The 21,227-nt window shown below is 39.8% G+C and overlaps 1 protein-coding gene across 1 annotated transcript in view; it reads left to right on the top strand.

Moving 5' to 3' along the window:
- Positions 1 to 21,227, top strand: part of ABLIM2 (actin binding LIM protein family member 2) — a gene marked incomplete at its 3' end in the record, with an annotated part of 116,732 nt that overhangs the window by 34,486 nt on the left and 61,019 nt on the right. Inside the window, exons 5-6 of the mRNA XM_081999294.1 lie at positions 4,548 to 4,674; positions 7,125 to 7,218. Of these exons, the coding sequence (XP_081855420.1) occupies positions 4,548 to 4,674; positions 7,125 to 7,218 (221 nt within the window). The remainder of the gene's footprint in view (positions 1 to 4,547; positions 4,675 to 7,124; positions 7,219 to 21,227) is intronic.

Below are 21,227 nucleotides of genomic sequence, written 5' to 3'. Positions count from 1 at the left end.
TAGGGTTAACAGAGCCTCAAAGAACATTTGATTAAAACTGGAGTAAATAAAATTATTTGGAGAAAGGCGTAATATAGATGTTAATATTTTTGAGGACTCCAGCTAAAATAAAATCCAGTGTGATATTTAATAATTTGTAAGTGTTCAGGGTTGCTTCAGAAAATATCAGTGACATGGCTGTGCGGCTAAATACTACACAGGAAGGGTTAATGTATGCAACGTGACCAGAGGGACATTTGCCTTGACCCTGCATACTGTTGTGCACTATCAGAAGATACAAACACTGCAGAGAAGAAACATGGTCTTTCCATAACGCATTTTTTGCAGCAGATCGTAGAGTGGCATTGTTGCTCTGAACTCTGTTCCTCGGTGGATTTGTTCACGAGGAGCTGCCACATTTCAACATTTCATCCACCACCTGTATGTAATTAAGTATCAACAACGATCCAATTAAACAGCAAAGACATAAATATTTTTAAAGACTATCATATCAAGCTGGATTTGGTGTGTCTGAGGAGGGACCCCACAGATTGCTTTTCTTTGTATATAAGGAATACAGCTCACTTCAGGGAGAAATTTGTCCTTTTTTTCTTTTTTTTTCTTTGTTTTTCCCCACATCTCTCTTTTTACACAAGTTTTCACCATTTCCTTGCTCCAGCTTGTCAGCAAAAGCTGCTGTGTGAATGCAGTGAGAGACGCTGTGCTGGTTCCTCTCATGCTAATGCTGTTTTCTTTTGGGGAGGGGGTGGCCCTCTCTTCTAGGTGCTTTCTCTTGTCACTTATTCCAGAGGTGGATCATCCTCAGCCGTCTTGGCTAACTGCATTTGCAGATCCGTACTGTAATGGCCTATCATCTGTTTGTCCCCTTGTCACACGGGAAAAGCGGCTTTGACTGTAATAGAAATTATTTGCCTGGTTGAGTACTGACAGAACAGCTTAATTTGATTATCTGCGATACAGCATCCTTTAATGTACTTATGTTCCCTTTCTCTGTACACACACACACACACACACATCCCCCCCGTGGAGGGTTTTTCTTGTGTTGCATTTCCCCAGCTCGCTCAGGTCGCTGCACCGAGCCTCCCCAGTGCATGGGTACCAGCAAACCTCAGCAAACCACTTGCCTCAAAGAGAAAGAGCACTAGAAGCATATCTTTGTGGCAAAGTCTGACCTTGGAAAACAAAAGATTAGCTTTTCTCTGAATAAAATCTCAAACAGGTGCAAGTATTTAAACCTCAAATACAGGTCTGCTTTAGAACTCATTAGAAGTGGAGGAAATCTTGCTTGCTACAGGTTTTAAAGGATTCAGGTAAGAGTCTTGGTTCAAACCTGGATATCTGCTATGCTGTAGATGGGACTTCTAAAATAATTTGGTTTGGTCTTCACCTGAGACTTACCAGCTCCACTTCTCAAACGAGGTAGTGGTGGGGGTGAGCTGATAGATACTATCGCTTCTTAACGGGCAAACTGAGGTCCCTATCTGGTCTGCAAGTAAATTGTGCCATGATGTTGCCAGGGTCCCAGATAAAGATCTTCCTTACCTGTGTGGATTACGTCCATTCTTACCTCTTCCTTACTGCATTTCCCCAGTGTCTTGCAGTGCTGCTGCAGGGCAGCATCTTCTGATTTGGTGGTGAGGTGCAGCTCCCAGCTGGCCCAGCGGCTGCAGAGGTGCGTGCATGCACATGTAGCAGGGTATGTCAGAGCCTGACCAATGACAGTAGGCAGAAAATTAACCAAATATCTAAAAAGGTAATAAAGAATTTGGGAAACATACAGGTTAATATGTAATGTATGAAAGAGCGATGTGTAACAACAGCTGTTTTCCAAGCACTTCCTAATCCTTCGGCTAGAACCAATGTTTCGGGAATAAACAAGCAGGGTCAGAGACATCTTGGTTGAACTGGAGAATTGGAAGTCCAGAATGGCTGTCTGTAGGTATGCTACATATTACACAAAGCAATAAATGGTGTTAGTGTCTCCTTGTTTTAACAAAAGCCTTCTTGGAAAAGACTGTAATGTTTTAAATGAACAATTCTTTTTATAAAAGAAAACACGTGACTTCACGCAAGCTGAGTCAAGGACCGAGTAATTACGTTGACCCGCTGTTATGTTGGTTTTGCTCTTGGCTCAGAACTGCCTACGTACTATGTATGTTATTCGTCAACCTGTTTATCTCTGACTGGAGTTCAAGAAGGCTTTCAGGACATCTCTTGGGACTCATTTTGCTCCCAACATCACTGCCCCTTCTGACCAGTTCTTCTGTCTTCATCCTCACAGTTTGGTTTTGACCTCCTTCATGCATTACATTTAAAAAGAGAGGAAGAATGTCAAATATTTTCTTTTTGCCTGAGCCCTTGAATTTTTTATTATTATATAAATACCTAGCTACCTGTTTTGTTTCTTTTATAAAATGCTAGCTGTGAAAACCTCTTGTGGTAGTGTTGATGTTGAAAGTGTACTCAGGGAAGAATATCAACATGTAGCAGCAGACTGATGTGTTCTGCAGAGTTATTGGTTGAAATTGGGTGAGTCACCAAAGGATGCTGCATCCAAGACAGGAAGACAAGGACATTGCATCAATAGGCACTGTTGGCATAGCAACCACAATATTTGTTTTTCATTATCTGGAACTTAACACAGAAAACAGCGGTTAGGAATAGAAAAGTAGCTCACAAAAATGCTGCATTTCTGCTCACCCAAGCTTAAACCCGATAAAAGGTGAATGACATCTGAGCACACAGTGTTGTATTAAGTTTGTGAAATAAACCCTCAAGCAGTGAGATTAAATTAGATTACCAGATGAACCCCTGGTGCAGGGGAGATCACAAAAAAAATTCCGATTGCAGTTAAAGAATAGACACTGCAGTATTTATTGTCTTGTGGGACTAAATCCAGGCACACACCCAAATGTTCTCTTTTATTAGCAAAACTCAAATGTTCTGATCTGTGGTGCACACGCTTTTGTGCTGGGCTTGTTTCCACATATTGGTGCTCTACAGGGTGATATTGAAGAGACATATTATTACTCCCTTAATCCATTCCACTAAAGGAAAATAAGAACTATCCTTTGTTGTTTTGTGCTCAGCAATTAAACATTTCCAATTGCACTAACAGAGTGTCTCATTAGGGTCACGTAACCAACTAAATAGAATCTTAAATCAGAAAGTTTTTAAGAGGACTGTTTAAATCTTTTAATGAGATCCTATGTTTTAAGTTCTTTCTTAATAACTAGATAAATCTTTTTTAATACTTTTGTGTATCTTTCTCTTCCATGCGAGACTGGTTTTTTTTTCTCTTCTGGCATCTCTAAATGACTCTTCAAATGTCTTTCAGGGTTTGTCTTTTCTCTAGCAAATTGTTGGTATACATGAAGGATTCCTAAAAAAAATAAAGACATGTTTTCACATAAGATGGAAGATATAATCATACAGAGGATTAGAAGGGTTAGTGAGATATTGATACTAGAATAAGCTTATTACTGACGTTTATCCCCATTTTTCTGCATATTCTGACTATTTTAACACTTTGAAAGAAAATTATACATAGATTGGAATTTGTAGAGAGTGAAGAGTGAATGAGCGCCAGACCCTATAGGGTTACAGAGGATTCATTTAGGATACAGAGAACCAGGTTCAAATCACATGTCAGCGTAGCTTCGCTAAACAGAGCCCTCACTGGTGGACTGTTGGCGTGGAAGCTAAGAGTAGATTTGGCTTTTACTACCATAGTCAAAAGCATCCATCATTACTAAAAGCCAGAAAGCAACCAAACCCCCCCAAAAGTCTTGTCCTCAATTACTGTTTCTGAGGAGTATAGCAACTTCACGTGTGGTCTGTTTAACCAACATAGCCTAGCTTATGTTATCCAGTTATGACATGTTTTGCATTTAATTTTCCTTACAACTTTTTGGAGCTTTATGTAAGTGAATTTCTATAAACAATAAATATGTAAATAAATTTCTATAGATAATAAATATATAGCTAGCTATCACTTTCACATGTTGCAATGTCACTACTATGCAGGAATTTGTAATGCCTCTCAAGTATTGGTGTATTTTTCCTGGCTACAGAAGTTCACATCAGAGCTTTTTTCCACAGCTGCAAAAAAGAATTTTGAACTATGAGTAAAGTTTTCAGACCCAGAAGCAAAGTCTAATGTGAAGGTTCAATTATTTGTTTTAATCTCATGACTCTTAGGGGTGTTTTTTTATTAATTTCATTGGGCTGATTTGTGATGCTTTAAAACTTAATCAGCAAAATCTCGTATCTTTTAAACACAGCATAAATGAATTAAAATAAAACCTAGGTCACTAGGAAACCCAAGTCATGACTTTTTTCTTTGAATGATTCTTGTCTTCTAGCAATGGTAGGACAATATTAGGGCAGCACCACTTGTCATGCAGCAGCGAGCAGCCAGCAGCGAGCTCTAGAGCCTTGCCGAGCTGTTACCAGGACACGGACAGATCCTTATGCTGCAGTAACCGGTATTGTTGCGTGACCATCTAAAGCGTGTGATTCACTCATATGGGACTTTTTTCTTGCAGATTGTGGGGGCTGTGGTTCAGAAATAAAAAATGGGCAGTCACTGGTTGCCTTGGACAAACACTGGCATTTGGGCTGTTTTAAGTGCAATACATGCGGCAAGCTACTGAACGCAGAGTACATCAGCAAGTAAGTTGAGTGGAGGAGCGTTTTCACTTGTTTTCAGCATTGTTTTAGTACCAAATAATTAACTCAGTGTTGCATATCCTTTAGTTTGTGTTTATAAGTGGTTGGAGATACAGAAAAGATTAGCAATTATTACATACATTATTATCTGAATTGGTTTAAAAGCAGAAAAATTCAAATTAAGGAAAGTAGAGTTTGTCCATTTACCTGGAATGGCACTTGCCAAAGCTACAGAAAGGTGGTGGGTGGAGTATGCCCTCAGTTATCTATGTTTGACTTTGCTCTCTGCAATAAGGTAATGTGAACAAGCAGGTATTATCCTTACCATGTGTTTCACATACGCAAAAATGTTCTCAAAAAGTTCATTAAGGAGGTACATATCATACTTCTGCACAGCTCCAGACCCTTCTGCTGTCAGACTTGGACTGAATGTGCAATGAGAGCAATGAGAGGCTGCACAAAGCACACTCACAGACAAGTCCCATGTCAGCACTCGTATCAGCCCGGTGAGATACAGAGCTTTCACTGGCCAAGGCACCTGGGACTAATTTCTGCTTCAGGGAAGTGTGTTGATACGATGAAACTTTCCTAAACAGTTAAGAACTCAGTCACCAATGCCCGGAGATGATGAGTTTCAAAGCCAATGTCCCACTGACTTTCAACAATTCTTTGCATTTACATCCATACAAGTATAACATTTAATTTCACATCTTGCAATGGAGGCTGAGAAAACAATATTTAATAAAAGGGTGTTCTTAGATAGGGCTTTACATTACCTCAAATGTTATGCTACTCGGCTGTATTTTGGTGCTGTGCTTTTTTTGCATGTTATTTAATAATAAAAGCCCCATAAATTGTAAAAATAAGTTATTGTGAAATACTCTTTTAAAAAAACTAAGTGCCAAACAAAATAACTCAAGAAAAGAAACATCCTTCCTTCAATTAATTCAATTAATGATTGTAAAAACTTATAGGTTAGGCTCTAAGCAATCCAACTTGTTTGCTATAAAATTTATTTTTATGTTTCTCCAGGGAAATGTCCAATAAAATTATGCCTCTGCTAATAAATCTGTCTGATTATGGACTGTTTTAGCATAGCACACTAAATGTATTTAACTGTGTTAAATATGGACCACAAAAATGATCAGCGGGATGGAACACCTCTCCTGTGAGGACAGGCTGAGAGAGTTGGGGTAGTTTAGCCTGGAGAAGAGAAGGCTCTGGGGAGACCTTATTGCAGCCTTCCAGTACTTAAAGGGGACTTAGAAGAAAGATGAGGACAGACTTTTTAGCAGGGCCTGTTGTGATAGGACAAGGGGTAATGGTTTTAAACTAAAAGAGGGCAGATTTAGACTAGATATAAGGAAGAAATTCTTCACAATGAGGGTGGTGAAACACTGGCACGGATTGCCCAGGGAGGTGGTAGATGCCCCATCCCTGGAAACGTTCCAGGTCAGGTTGGACGGGGCTCTGAGCAACCTGCTCTAGTTGAAGATGTCCCTGCTCATGGCAGGGGGTTGGACTAGATGACCTTTAAAGGTGCCTTCCAACCGAAACTATTCTATGATTCTGTGTTTAACTTGCACTTTTAAACAGGAGAAGAGTCTCCAATTTCTTCTAGACTAATTTATTTTCATTCATCAGGTTAGTGGTCTAAATGTAAAATTTTGTAAGATTGTGATCTAAATGTAAAATTAACAAATTGATTTATTTCCGAGCGGTAGCCCAAGTCTTCTGGTTCCAGCTTTTTAGAACAAAAGCTAAGATTCCTGTTTTTGTTCTTCTTACTTTTAAATTGTACATTATCTTAAATCACTTGTGGTGGTGAAATAACTGCTTGCATCATGTATGAATGTACTGCGAGATCTCTTCTGCTGCTCAGGTTAAAGTCTCGTAGTCATTACTGGCTTCCATGGAGCAGGTTCCCGAAGTGGTTAATCCATGACCATCTTTAAGCAAGTCCAGTCAAGAATGTCAGTAGACTTAAGTGTTAATGAAAACTGCATTTACAGTCAAGACAGTCATTTGAGAAATTACTCTGAAGTCTAAGCTAAGTACAATTAGGTGATAAATAAAGAAGGAAAGAATAATAAGTAGAAATAATTTTTTTTTTTCCAGAGTGTGAAATATGTGGAAGAATTTAATGAGTAACACTATCAAAACAAATGGTGTTACAGTCTCAGAGACTGAGTGTTGTGACTGAGGGAGAGGCGATGGGTGAATTCAGTGACAAAGCAGGAAAGTGGGATCATGGTAGACTCTGAAGGGCCGGAAGAGTCCATTAACTATTAAATTCTATACAAAATTAATAAATACAAGTATCTGGGAGGGAGAAAAGTCCATAAACACCCTGTGAAGTGTTGAAGCATTAATAAATTTTAGCTGTATAATGTCCCAGTAAACCTGTAAGCCTGCCTAAAGCAATCTCTGTATGCCCTGTTGTTCTTCCCTAGGGATGGCATTCCATACTGCGAAACGGACTATCATGCAAAGTTTGGTATCAGATGTGACAATTGTGAAAAGTATATCACAGGAAGAGTGCTTGAGGTAAGGAGAACCAGCCATTCAAACACGTCTCAAAGCGTGCAAAGAGACTTGCCCTTTTGGGTCTAGTCATATGCTCACAAATGAGTGTTGATGCAGCAGTTTGACATTACTTTTTGTAAAGTACTAGGAACTTTTTCTATAGTTCTTTTCTGATTCTGCTCTTAATGGTTTGATAATACACATACTCCCTGAATGGATATTTGTGGTAATGAAGAACGTTCCGATAGCAGAAGTAATAAGTGAATGGGTTATCAGGCACATTTTAACACTTACACTAAATTCCTTCGTGAATTCTGCTCTTTGATTCTGTTTTACATTCTCCAGAGTTAGGGTGAAGCTGCTGAAAAACTAAAATAAATAATTTGAAATGTATTTTTGTACGCAGAAATAAGCTATGTTGCAGGGTGTTTTTGAACTTGTTGTTTTAAAAAGCAAGCAAATTTTTTGGTGTAGGTGAACATTTATAATTTATGCAAAAGAGATTTCTACATAACTGACCCAGAGTCAGAAATGCATATATTCCTTTGATCTAAATAAAATTTATCCTTGGATCTAACTGCATGGTTATCCAATTAATGATGTAATTTATCCACTTTTTCTTTCTGCCCTTCCCCTGTGTCTTGTGAAGCCTTAGCAATACTGGAGTTAGGAACAGGTTCCTGCAGGTCACTCAGTTCACTCCTCTCTCTTCATCGGCCAAGAAAGCCTGGAGAAGTCCCAGGGGACTTCCACCAGAGAAAGATCTGCTAGGAGTTGTACAAAGACTTAACTATCCAAATGGTGGATAATTACAGCTGTCGAAGGGACTGAGAAGCAAGTGGGAGGAAACAATTTGTCCATAGTAGATGGCATGGCATGGTGTTAGGGTTAGGCATGGGAGGCTTTTCCATCATCAAAGGTTGTTACAGGCATCTCGGAAAACAGACTTCTAATAAGAGATTTGAAAGAGTGTCTCAAGCGGGAGAGGCAAAAGAGAAGAAAACATTAAAAAACCTTCCAAAATGTCAGGATTGACCAGTGGAAGATGCTACACGTTTTCAGAGATGTCAGCCTTTGACACTGAATGAAAGTTAGTAAGAGGAGGTGAGCTTTGGAGGTGAAGCTAATTAACTTACATTTGATGTGATAAAGAAGAAAGAGGTGAATACAGAGAGGAGAGTGTCATGGTAAAAGCTATAGCAAATTTGGTTTGCACTTACTCATACCAGGTTACAGGGAGTGATTAATACTAAGATGGGAGAAGAACAGAAGCTCCAATTTCTTTACTGACTCTTGGCGTCACAATATTGTGTCTTTCTGTCCTGGTTCTTGCCTTGAAATGTCTGTGCAAAAATACTCCTTTTATTTGGTAATATTTTACCCGCAGTATGGTTAAACAATAGCATGTGGTGTGATGCGATTAAGAACAGGGTCCATACTGTCTCTGTGGATGATGAAAAGACAAAAATGTTAAAAAGAAGATTTGCATAATAATAGTGCTGAGTTGGATTTGGGGGACCTCTGGGGGTACATGTGTCTGTTTCTTCTAACTGCTTGGTGAGAGCCTACTGAACAGGGGGAAGAGCTCCTTGTTTTTATTATAGATGGACAAATAACAAAATTGAGAAAAGTTAATTCTTTAAAGCTGTTGTAGGAATTTTACCATGACTGATGACCTCTGTCATTGTAGTTCGAGGTGATGCTTTCGGTTAGTGCATGTGTGCCCCTCTCCTCTCCCCTTGACCAATGTTGCTCTGATGGCAGTGCTGTAGCACTGATTCTCTTCTTACTTTGGTACTGCTGCAGGCTGGGAGTGACTTTGACTGAAGTTTGTGGCATTTAGCTGTGGAAAAAATACTGATTCCAGACTCTGAAACCTTTTTAAAAAAAGATGAGGAGAAAGGACTTTTGCAATATGTAAAAGCGCAGCACTATCAGATAGTGTAACTGTCAAATAAGAAAAATAGGATGGAGTTAGTGTGAAGCAGGCAATGGATTTGAACAGGTACAGTGATATTTAATGTCTGGAGACTTGTTAAAATAACCTGGAAACTTTATGGCATATAACCTTCTTTCCATGAGATTGTGTAAAAGAATTTGTTGTTTTGTGTGCAGCAAAACTAATGAAGCTTGAATATGGGTGAGTGTCCTATGCCCTAGCATTCTGCTGTCACAATAGGTCATGTTGTCATGACGTCTCCCAAAATACCTGCTCCCATCCTCTCTGGTTTCCTGTGAAATATCTTGAGAGCTTTCTTTACCTTTCCACTGCCTATTTATACATGGTCAAGAGGTGACACACAGTGTAAGGCTCCTTCCATGGTGATCAGCCAGTGATTTCCATGAGTCTTTGGACCTTTGTAAGGGATCACTTTAAATGTCCCTTGAGTTTCAGTGTTGACCAAGGAGAGCTGTCAGATGAGGAGGTAGCACAAACACCTCATTTCATTAGGAAGCTAGACTAAAGGTCATGACCTAAGCAAACAGATTTGAAAGAACTCAGAGGCTGTATCCGTAGCTAGCACAGTTAAGTCATTTGTTATTCATCTGCAGCAGAGGGACTTGTTCAAAAGGCGTGGAATTGGGGCTGATACTTCCATCTGTCTGGTATCAAACTCAATGTGTGTTTGGATGGTCAGGAGGACATTAAAAAAAAAAAAAAATAGCCGTGGCTGCTTTTTGTTGTGAGATGTATTTTTTGTGGAATTGTCTGGAATCCTGAAATGTTTTTCAAAACTTTAGTATTTCTTTTTACCATCTTGAATATAATCTGGAGATACACAGAAATAATAGGGCAAAGTGCTATTAAACTGGGGGAAAATCTTGACAGCAATACTTATTAGGCAGAGGAATAGTCTCCGAAGGGAGCTGCTGGAAGCTATCACTTAGATCCTATTAAAACAAGATTGGACAAGGCACTGGAAAATCTACGTTAGGAAGCAGTCCTGCAATGACAAAGGGAGGGACTATATGACCTAATAGGATTTTTTCCATCTCTGATTTCTGTGATAATGTCAGGAGGACAGCTGCTTCCACAATTACTCTGTGCCCAGATTTTATAATATTGTCTCCCTTTCCAACATTTGTTCATTTTAAGTGTTTATTCAGCAGAGGAGGAAGGGAGAGTCAACTAGTGTGAGTTACTGATAACTTATAAAAATATGGCTGTTTTTGTAGGTTGCCAGCCAAATACAATGATGATTTAGTTACTTAAATTCTTCCTTCAGCTCATTTTCTGAGGGCCAGATTCATTCCATGTAGTAGATGGGCTTAAACACAGGATAGCTCTGTTTATAATTCCTTTCTTGTTTCTTTCTTCCCCTTCAGTCCACCTTGGCTTGCCACCAGCCTCCCAGGGAACTTGTACTGGAAAAACTACAAAAGGGGCTGAGAGCTAATTTACAGAGACCATAAATTCTTCTATTGCTTTTAAAGACAACAGTTTTGCTGTTATTTTTACAAAAAACCCTGCCCACCAGTGCTTTTAAGATCAAGGTTTGCTTTGCTCATGAAGCATACAGAACACTGTTTAATGCAACATTGGTCCTCTCCTGGAAATTGCTATGTTTTATCCCTGACCATATATGTTGATAAACCTACCATCTTAAATGGGGAGGAAGAAGTGGCTGGAGTTTACTTCATAGTTTGACTTAAAATGCAATGTGACTGAAAACCTTTAGGGAGAAAAAAGGTTTATTTTAGTGCTTATGCTATAACTCTGTTCCCAATCCAGCAATAGCTAAAATCATGCAATAACACAGAAAATAAACACATCTTAAAATAACAAGCAGTTGGTTTTTATAACCAGCCATTTCCCTTTTGTCATGTTACAATCAATTTCTCTGCATTTAGCACTAAAAATATTTTTTCTCTCTTTTTCTATCATAAGCAGTTATTTATTAATTAAAATAGCAACTTGTGCTAATGAGCATGTCATAAAAATAGACAAGATAAGTGTAATTGCCTTTTTTCTAAAAATATACTATATTTCACATGATAATGCAGAGCCTGATACAAACTCCTTTCAATCAAGAAAACACTTTGTATTTGTTTTGTGATCTTTAATCAGTGTTCTAGCTATGTTTTGCTCGGAGGAGGTGGAGGAGGGTTGCCTGCCTCCCGGTCCTTCCCACATGACAAGCCGTGCAGAGGCTTGGAAAGCTGTTGAGGTGTGTGGAGGAGCTGTGGGACAGCCAGTGGCTCCTCCTGGTCCCCTCCTGGGTGTAAGGGTTTCCTTAACTTCTGATACTTAGAAACTCAATTCCAGCAAACTCTCTATTTGTAAGTGGTCTCTGTATAGTTATTAATTCTTCCGATACAGATTAGTTTTTAGCTTTTTTGATCTTCTTCCCTTTAACTGATGAACTCTAAGGAGAATTTATGGAGAACAGTCTTAGTTCCTCCCAGCTTTTGTTTTGCAAAACTAAATGAGCCAAATTCTCCTCTGCTCATAAAGTCAGCTCTAGGCTCTTCTGGTGATGCTGGTGGACCTTCTCACCGTCTATTCCTAGGTGGAACCACCTTCTCTCAGCATGGATGGACATTGTACTCCAACTGATGCCTCACCCGTACCTTGTGCAATGATAGTAATCCCTTCCACTGTTTCTAAAGAAAGTACTTTTCCTGGTATATCTCTGTGTGGTTTGGAGTGTGGTTTTATTCCTGTGGCTTTGTTAACATTGACAGCCTGTTGCAAGTTATGACTTGGTGGGGGTTTTCTCCTCATCTGCTGTTTCAGCTAATGATGTTAGAGGAAGCCTGGGTTGTTAGAGGAAGCCTTCATATCCAAAGATAACCTGGGGATGTTTTGATGGCAAACGCGGTGTAGGCTATGAAGGGATCAGGTGTGATGGCTTGGATAGGCAACTGCAGCTCGGTGATGGCCAGGCTTAGTTGTGTCTTAGCAGACCTCCACAACCAACCGTACTGGTAGCTGATGAACAAACTGGATCTTCACTGCTGCTAGCTGGTGTTTAGAATTTCATGTGAATACAAGTTGACAGTGGAAGTTATGCTTTAGGAAAGGTCTGTTGGGACTTGTAACCCAGCTGCTTCTGTAAGCACTGAGGGGTATTTTCAGCACTTGACTAGACCTCTGTCTACAACCATCCCATGATTTACAGCTACACGACTGTGGCGTAAATGTGCCCTACAAGTGCTGGTGAAAACATCTGTATCACTTACTAATCCTAAAGTCGGGTCCAACTGCTGTATCCGACACCCTGACATGGCAGCATGGCACTCAGTATATGTGTCGGAAGAAAAGGTTAACATTTTTCTGGTTTATATGTACCTGTAAAATGTCTAGAAAAGCATAATATATTTTTTTTGAAGTCTTAATCATAACTGTATGTTACTTTAAAATAAGGGAACAAATGCAGTAGGCACTAGACAGGAATGAAAGTAGTAATGTCAATTATTTATATGCCAATTAAATGCCATTTATAACCTAGTGACTTATTAATTAAAACTTGAATTTTTTTTTTTTATTTTTTGTAGTTTGTTTTTTGCTTTGCTCTAGAGTTGAGCTGCTTTCGTTTGCAGCCACATCTACTTTGTAAATCAATTGCTTTTCCCTTTGCAAAAGTCTCAGTGTAGCAGAGACGAGACTAATTCTTTACAGCAGGGTGTACAAATTTCTGCCTGCAGCGTGGAAGAATGGTTCATTCTGAAATGCCTGTTACCCTGCTGTGTCGCTAACAACAAAACCTAGTGATGTGTGAAAGGTACTTCAGCAGCTTATAATGTAGGCATTAATACTGAAACGTGCAATAAAAGCAGCTCCGTCTATACGAAGGAAGGGTTTCCAGTAGCATAGGCAGCCTTGCGAAGGCTGTCAGAGCAGCAGAAGGATCCAAGAGTCAGTACTTGGATCCTTCAGTTAGAAACTGTTCTCTACACCAGTTTTCTCCCATCACAACAGAAGAAGGAAAACTGTTGGAAAAGACATCTAAATAAATCAGCATTAGCTCTTGCAAAAGGAAACCATCTAAGGTAGGAAACATTAACTAGCACTTTCAATGCATAGTGTTTGCAGAGATGCAAGGCATTTTGCAGCCTGCGAACGGTCTCTGTTTTTGTGCTACTTGCATTCGTCTGAGGCTGCTGGTTTGCAAAGGCAGGTTAACTATCAGTGCATGGTATCTGAACTTGGCTGGGTAAGTGTTAAGTGACAGTTGACTTAGACTTTCTGCTTTAAAACAGGCATTAAAAATACTATCAACAAGCATATAAATAGCAATGTGAGTGCTTTTGACTTTAGCTTTTAGCCTTTTCTGTAGCCCAGTTGTATTGTTTGATATCTTTCTCCCACCTTCATCTTTCCCTTATTCAATGACCTCTTCTCTCCAGAAAGAGGTACAGAGCTACACCTACCCATATTTATTATCTGAACTGTTAAAAATTCACAATTGTTGACATGTCACGAAAAAACAGTACATATTAAAAGGAACTATTTGCCTAGTTTTTACCCTGTAAATCAGTTTTTAGGTTTATTGAGGAAGAGCACTGAGTAGCATTTGGTGATAAATTAATCCTGTTACGTTTTTACAAAAGTAAGGGATTCTGCAAACTGTTTCTGAAACAGGTTTCTACTGTTTCTAACAGGAAAGAGAAGTTCAGGATTTGAGGGAAACTGGTTGATAAAGAAGAAAGAATGACTGTTGCAGGTTTTGTGGGTTTTTTCCAGTTGCTTGCTTGCATTTCTGTTGAGGATTTCTCTTCTATATATGGAAAAAGTCCCCGGTATTGCTGCTGTGCATTTGTGCCTGTGTGGGTTCGTATGTGTTAAAGAGTTCTAGTGCATGGTTTGGCTCTTGAGCCTGGCAGCCAGGTAAATGGTGTCCACTGCCTCTTCCCATTATGCAAAAATGTAGTAGCAGTTAACTATCTTAAACTCTCTTAATTGATGCTTAATTAAAGCATCAATTGATGCTTTTTTGAAGGTATTGAAACCACCTTGATACCTTCTGAGCCTCAGACACAAACAGCACGCTGTGTGCCAGTTACAATGCCCTCCCAAGCGCTGTGTTGCTGTGGTGATGCATTGTTATCCAGTACTATTTGCTGTCAGTTGAATGTTTTGACAATGTGAAACGTTGCACTTTTTGGATGTCGTCAGTTCCTCATCCCATTACTTTGCATAACTTCTTTCGTTTCTGGTGGTCTTCTGACCCATGCCTCGGGCACGCAGCGGTCGGCCAGGCCACGGCTCTGCCGTGCCCTGTACCTACCCATGATCCAGGCAACAGCACAAGTGCCTCCCTCCCGCTCTCTCCCGTAACCATGACAGTGGTGCAGCAGTAAGTGCCCTTAGTGACAACCGGCTTTGTCGGTAAAGTATCTCCAGGATGCTCTGGCTCATGTGACAACGGTTCAGTGTCTCTGCTAATAGCAGGAAAGCTGCCTATGTGACTCATTTCTCACATCTTTAAGATTTTTCATCCTGCCAGCCTTCAGCATTTTTTGTGCTTCTTCAAATTTCTTTCCCCCCCCAGTAAGAACTTCTGAATGGTACCTTGAACTGGAAGTGTGTGGATGAGTCTGGGAGTAGCAACTTCCTGCTTCCAGGAGGGACTATTACAGAATCACAGAATCATTAAGGTTGGAAAAGACCTTTAAGATCATCCAGTCCAACCATCAACCCAACACCACCATGCCCACTAAACCATGTCCTGAGTGCCACGTTCACACATTTTTTGAACACTTCCAGTGATGGTGACTCCGCCACCTCCCTGTTCCAATGTTTGACCACTCCCTCAGTAAAGAAATTTTTCCTAATATCTAGTCTAAAATTATTAATGTCAGTTCTGCTTATGACAGCAGCATTTCCAGTACCAGCTAAATTTGAGGATCCAAAATATCAGTCCTTATTCAGGCACAGAGCGAGAGACAGCTTCTGTCCTCAGATGTTTGCAGCCTGGATCACCATGACTGGCATGAAAAGAGCTGTGCAGGCTTAATCTGGTAAGTCATGTTGCCTCTCCAGGGCTGGTCAGTGTTGAAGCTGCATTCTTCCCACCTCAAATGAGTGGGCTAAATCCACAGCTGCAGTGTCAAAAAGGAAGAGGAATATGTTTGCAAGTCATCCTTCTTCGCTCCCTCTCCCCTATCAAGGGATGGCAGAAGTGAGAGCCAGTTGCAGCTTCTCTTGGCCCATAAGTGGGTTTTAAGGAGTGGGAGAGGAAAGTGGAAAAGAAATAAAGGAGGTTGTTGAGCAAACGGAAGACAGAAGCCTCTTCCAGTCCCAGTGGGTGGCAAGAAAAATTTGCAAAGCTGAGAAGAAAAAGACAAAAGGGGCAGATCACTCATTACATAACAAAAGCAACTGAGTGCAAAATCAGTGATTTTAGGCATGACAGACCATTTTGATTTACCATTTTGATCATGTACCAAATTCTGTAGAAAAAATGCACTGTTGGCCTTTTCCAGCTTTTGACTGACTGTGGCAGGGCTGAATTTGCTTCCGAGTCAGAACTTGTTTGCAGATGTCACAGAATAAAATTGCAGTTATAATAGTGCTTATTTTTACTTCTAGTCTTTCTTTTTCTTTAATTATTCCCTTTAGAATTTTTTAATTATTTTTTTATTTTTCCTGCAAACATTAGAAACTTCTCCTTCTGAGGGTCTGGTATATAGTAAGTTAATGTCATTCTGAAATAAAAGTCCCCATTGGTACATTCGATCTGCACTTTATACCTGGAAGAATAAAGAGCGTGTGGGAGGCAGTAAAAATGACTCAAATGTGGGTGGGAAGTTTCAAGGCTCTGCAAAGTAGAGTGGGCTGAGCCAGAACCAAGACAATATGAAATAACTGTACATGTGAAACAGCTAATATTGTAAAGTAATGCTGCAGGTGCATGTATTGAACATTTCGCATGACTGTTTCTTGGCATCTTGTAGGATGATAAATCAGTCCAGTAAGGAGAAGATGAGGAGAAGCATTGATTCAAAACATTACACTACGTTTACACTGGTGTAAACGCCATTGAAAACAGTTCATTTGCCCTGGCACACTGCTGAAGTCACTCAGTGGTGAGTCAGGTCCACTGTGACTAAGTGAATTAATAAGAATTTTCCTCCACATAATTCTCTCTTTGTCTTCTGGCTCTCACACTTCTCTCTCCTTGGCACTGTTGTAAACATAAGCAATGGATATTTTGCCAAATAACTCTGCTTTGATAATGTTGCCTGTCCCTTCATACCCAGTAAATGACATGACAGCTGTTTACTAACTTAACCAGTATTGTGTACAACTGATACTGAGTAATCTTTCAAGTTCTTCGGTAGCATATGCAAAACTCTGTCTTTACTATAAATGTGAATGGAGATTTTATGTGGTTGCACTTAAAGGTCAAACATTGGAACAGGCTTCCCAGGGAGGTGGTGGAGTCCTCATCACTGCAGGTGTTCAAAAAATGTGTAGATGTGGCACTTCAGGACATGGTTTAGTGGGCATGGTGGTATTGGGTTGATGGTTGGACTTCACGATCTTAAAGGTCTTTTCCAACCTTAATGATTCTGTGGTTCTGATTCTGTGAAAGCTGGTAACTGAGCACAGTCTTCTACTCCAAGCAACAAACATTATCTGATTTTCTGAGTATCATCACTATTTTGAAAATACCCCATAGAATACAGTTTATGGAGCAAGTATAGTCCACGTAACAAATATGCCACTATGTGGATGGAATGGCAGAGTTATGAGTGTGTGGCCATTGAACAAAACTTGATGGTGCCATGCTGTGTACGTTCTCCAGGGTACTCTTGAGATAGAGAGACCTGGGCCCTGGATTTTCCTCAGCCTTTAAGATTAAACCCACATCACCCAACCCCATCTTGAAGCACTGGCCAAGAATGAAAGGGTTACGTTACCAGGTGGTAATAAGCAAGAACAACTCCTGATTTCAGCCTAGTAGGTGGAATAACTTGATAGGAAGATTTTCTGGGCCAGTTTTGTGCTGTTAGGTCAGAGAGTTTTTAAATCATAACTAATCTAGTTCTGGGAGCAGGGACTAAAATCTTAGATCAGCCAAAGTCAGAGAACTGCATTTACTTACAGAAATTGTGAATTTGCCTCCATAAATTGGTGTGGTGACTGATTGGGTTGTTTACAAGTTGAAATGCTGTATCTCGTTCAAAAACTTTATTAAATGCCATTAAGATAAATATCTGGAGTTCCTTTTTATATCTGTATTTTTCCACCACCTAAAAGAACAGTTCATTCATGTAATAGTTTAATACCCTAGTAAAAACAGTCTTTTGGGGAAGGAATGAGGACATATAAACAGGATGAATTTAATATTGACTAAAGGAGTTCAGTGGTTCTCCACCTTTTTTCATTTGCATACTCCGAAAAAATTTCCCAGTGAAGGTATGTACTCCTCAGTGTTGAACTTAAAATTATAGATAATGAACTTCCCTCACCCAGTGTTAAGATGTTTTTCTCCTCAGACCTACTCTTATGAATCCATGGACATAAGCTGAAAGCGGTAGGGGATTCATTTATCAAAGAGCTATGTCTTGATTTTATGTTCTGTTTCAGTATTATGTACATCAAGCACATCTTGATTTATTTTGATGCCTTATATTCCATTATATGTGCTTGGAGATGCATATGGGATATCTAGGGTTCTGGTGGGCAGTCTGCTAAGCCTCAGAGCAGTGTGCTCTGGCAGCGTTGAAGGCCACCAGCATAGAGGGCATTTTCAACAGGAACATAACCAGTAGATTGAAGATAACCCCTTTTATTGATTATTTGCAAGACCACACGTAGGATACCACGATCTTGCAAATCTAGCTTCATGCCTCCCATACCCAAAAATGCTGATTAATATAAGCTAGTTCAGTGGAGGGCCACAATGGTAGTTGAGGGGCTGGAGCACATCTGTGAGGAGATGCTCGGGGAGCTCAACTTGTCCCTGGAGAAGGGATGGCTTCAGGGGGACCTAATAGCAGCATTGCAATACCTACAAGGACGCCTTCAAGGGTGTGGAGACAAGCTCTTTACTGAGATATGTGGTGGGACAGCAGGAGGCAACTATCATAAATTTAAAGAGGTGAAGTTCTGACTGGATGAAATGGAAGAAAAAAATTCACTGTAAGGATAACTAAGCACTGGAGCAATCTGCCCAGAGGTTGTGCAGTCTCCGTCTTTGGAGGTTTTCAATATCTGACTGGAAAAATACCTGAGCACACTGGCCTGGATTGAGCATCAACCTTGCTTGAGCAGGAGGTTGGATTAGATAACCTCCTGAGGTCTTTTCCAACCTGAATTATTCTATTATTCTGTGGTGCGCTTGCACACTTCCTGACTTTAAACTGAATTATATTCCTACTATTAGCTGTGTTACAAAGCGCACCTGAAGAAATCTCAGTGCCCTTTAATGAATGAATGTCAATGCCCATGTGAATGAAAATTATTCAGTCAGTGGAGACAAAGTATAGAAAAGAGAATAATTTATTATCTAACTGAAGTTTTTAACTTCTGCCCATCACTACAGTACCTAAGTATTTTTCCTCTTCCCATCCCCAACAAATAGTAACTCACTTCCACTTAAATAGATAACAGCAGTCAAGTCGTATGTCTTTCATAAGAGCTTTAGTCCTTCTTTTCAGGGTGAGAAGCTGCCTGATGGAAAGTCTTATTGATAGTCATTAGTTTTGTGCTTTATTCTGTTTCCATTGCTTGAACAGGTGATTGTCTGGTGATGACCCAGCTCTCCAATAAATTTGTTCCATGTGAAAAGCTTTTAACTAAGAATGCTTTATACCAGTCTTCTGTTGGCTTTGTTTCTGGGTCATGCAACTGAACCATGCCTTGGCATATCAGCAGGCTCAGTGTTTTGTAGGCTGACTTCGATTATCTTTATTCAGGGTAGGATACAGTTAGGACTTCATTTGCAGTTTTTAGAGTGTAAGGATGGCAGGATTTGGACTGCCAGGACTCAACAGAGTGGTAATAATGCACTCTTACAGCAACTTATTCTATACTTAAAATGGAAAATATTCTTTGATATGATTGAATTTTGCAGCAGTCTAACCTTTCCTCACTTAAATTCTTTACTCCCAGCAGTAAAAGATGTCCATTACCACTGTGCATTTTGATAATGAGATAGATGTTTTAAATTTATTTTATTCCAGGAAAACATTTCCTGAAACTTTTCATTCTCAGGAAATGAACCAAATAGTTAGGAGTTTATTTAACACATTAAATGATTTTGTCTACTTGCTTTCTTTCCTCTACATTGGAGATGTATGAATTTAATGGATGGACTGTTCAGTGGATGAGGATTTGGTTGGATGGTTGCATCCAGAGAGTAGGTGGTCAACAGCTCAAAGTCCAATTAGAGATTGCTGACGAGTGGTGTCCCTCAGGGGTCTGTACTGAGACCAATACTGTTTAATATTCTCATCAGTGACATAAATAGCGGGATCGAGTCCACCCTCAGCAAGTTTGCAGATGACACCAAGCTGAGTGGTGTGATTGACATGCCTGAGGAATGGGATGCCATCGAGAGGGACCTGGACAAGCTTGAGGAATGGGCCCATGTGAACTTCATGAGGTTCAACAAGGCCAAGTGCAGGGTCCTGCATCTGAGTCAGGACAACCCCCGGTATCAATACAGACTGGGGGATGAAGGGATGAAGAGAGCAGCCCTGCTGAGAAGGACGTGGGGGTACTGGGGGTACTGGTGGATGAAAAGCTGGACATGAGCTTTACCATTCAAAGCTGGAGATTTACCATTCAAAGTGGTCCCTCATACCTAAAGGGAATGAAGTAATTCATAATACTTTGTCTCAGAGTGTTAAGGGCTGTTTTGACTCCACTTTTAAATTACATACCAAGACTTTGACTCCGTGATTGTGGAAAGCTGGTGTAGTCATTTGAAGAGAAATTAAACTGTTGGTAGCATACTGTGTTCCTAAGGACATGCTTTGATATTCAGTTTGAGGAAATCTCAGCTGAGAATTAATCTTTAAATTGACCTTCATGATAATACTATCTTCACATCTGGATGCCTGGGCACAAAGACCTGGTGCAGTCTTGAAGCAAATGTAGAATGTTGAGAAGGTTTCTTACAATCTGCCACTTGAACTGTAAGAGTCTCAGAGATGAATGTCGCTTCTTCTGTGCTATGTGTGCGTTGATATTTTATTAAACACTGACAACAATCTGTCAAACTAAGCTTTCAAACTGTGCAAAGAAGAAGTAACCATATGGTTAGGAATTTGTTTGCTGGATTAAACTCCCTCACATCAGTATAACAAAGAAAAGAAAAAATAATGAGGCCATCATTACAACTAAACTGAAAACATAAAACAGTTGCTACCTTAAGCTTGTAAAATTTCTGGGTTCTGCTGGAACGTATTGTTGTTCATCTATGAGATGAAGCCTCTGAAATAGACTGAAGAGAGAGGAGAAAAGGGCACTGATGAAAGCCTCCTTGGCATGTACCCGTCAGGTTATAGTTTGCATTCAGATGCAACACACCCAGGTCTGAATATAATTTATGGTATCTAATCAGGCTAACTGTATAAACACATCAGGGAATATTATTAGTTAATTCCTGCATCAAGTACCTAGCCTCAGATTCAGCTATCACTTCTCCTTTAGAGACATGTGATGAAGAGTCTGCCATGTCTTGTCTTCTGTGCTTTGGTTAGGAGAGGGACAACACAGAAAATTTGAAAAGGGGGAACAAAGACTGTCAGCACTTGGGGTTATATGAAGAGTTTGAGTATGTCCCATTTTAATTCAGATGTAATTATGCAAAATCCATTGGAGTTATGTTGGTGTGAGCATCAACAAAAGGATCGCTACACCTTTTCCCCCTGATTTTATGCTGTAATTGTGTCTAAGTTATAAAAAGAGGTCTCTTTGTGCCATTGTACAGCTAGTTGATACTACTTACTCTACAGAGTGAATTAAAATTATATATTTGGCCATGTTGTTAAATTTAGGGAAATAGATTTCATTCTGTGATGCACTCAGGTTATCTGGGAATGTGTTCTGACAGTTTATTTTAGCAAAG

Source organism: Phaethon aethereus (assembly GCF_964289735.1).
Source record: "Phaethon aethereus genome assembly, chromosome: 4".
NCBI classification, from domain to species: domain Eukaryota; kingdom Metazoa; phylum Chordata; class Aves; order Phaethontiformes; family Phaethontidae; genus Phaethon; species Phaethon aethereus.
This window is presented reverse-complemented; position numbering and strand designations above follow the sequence as displayed.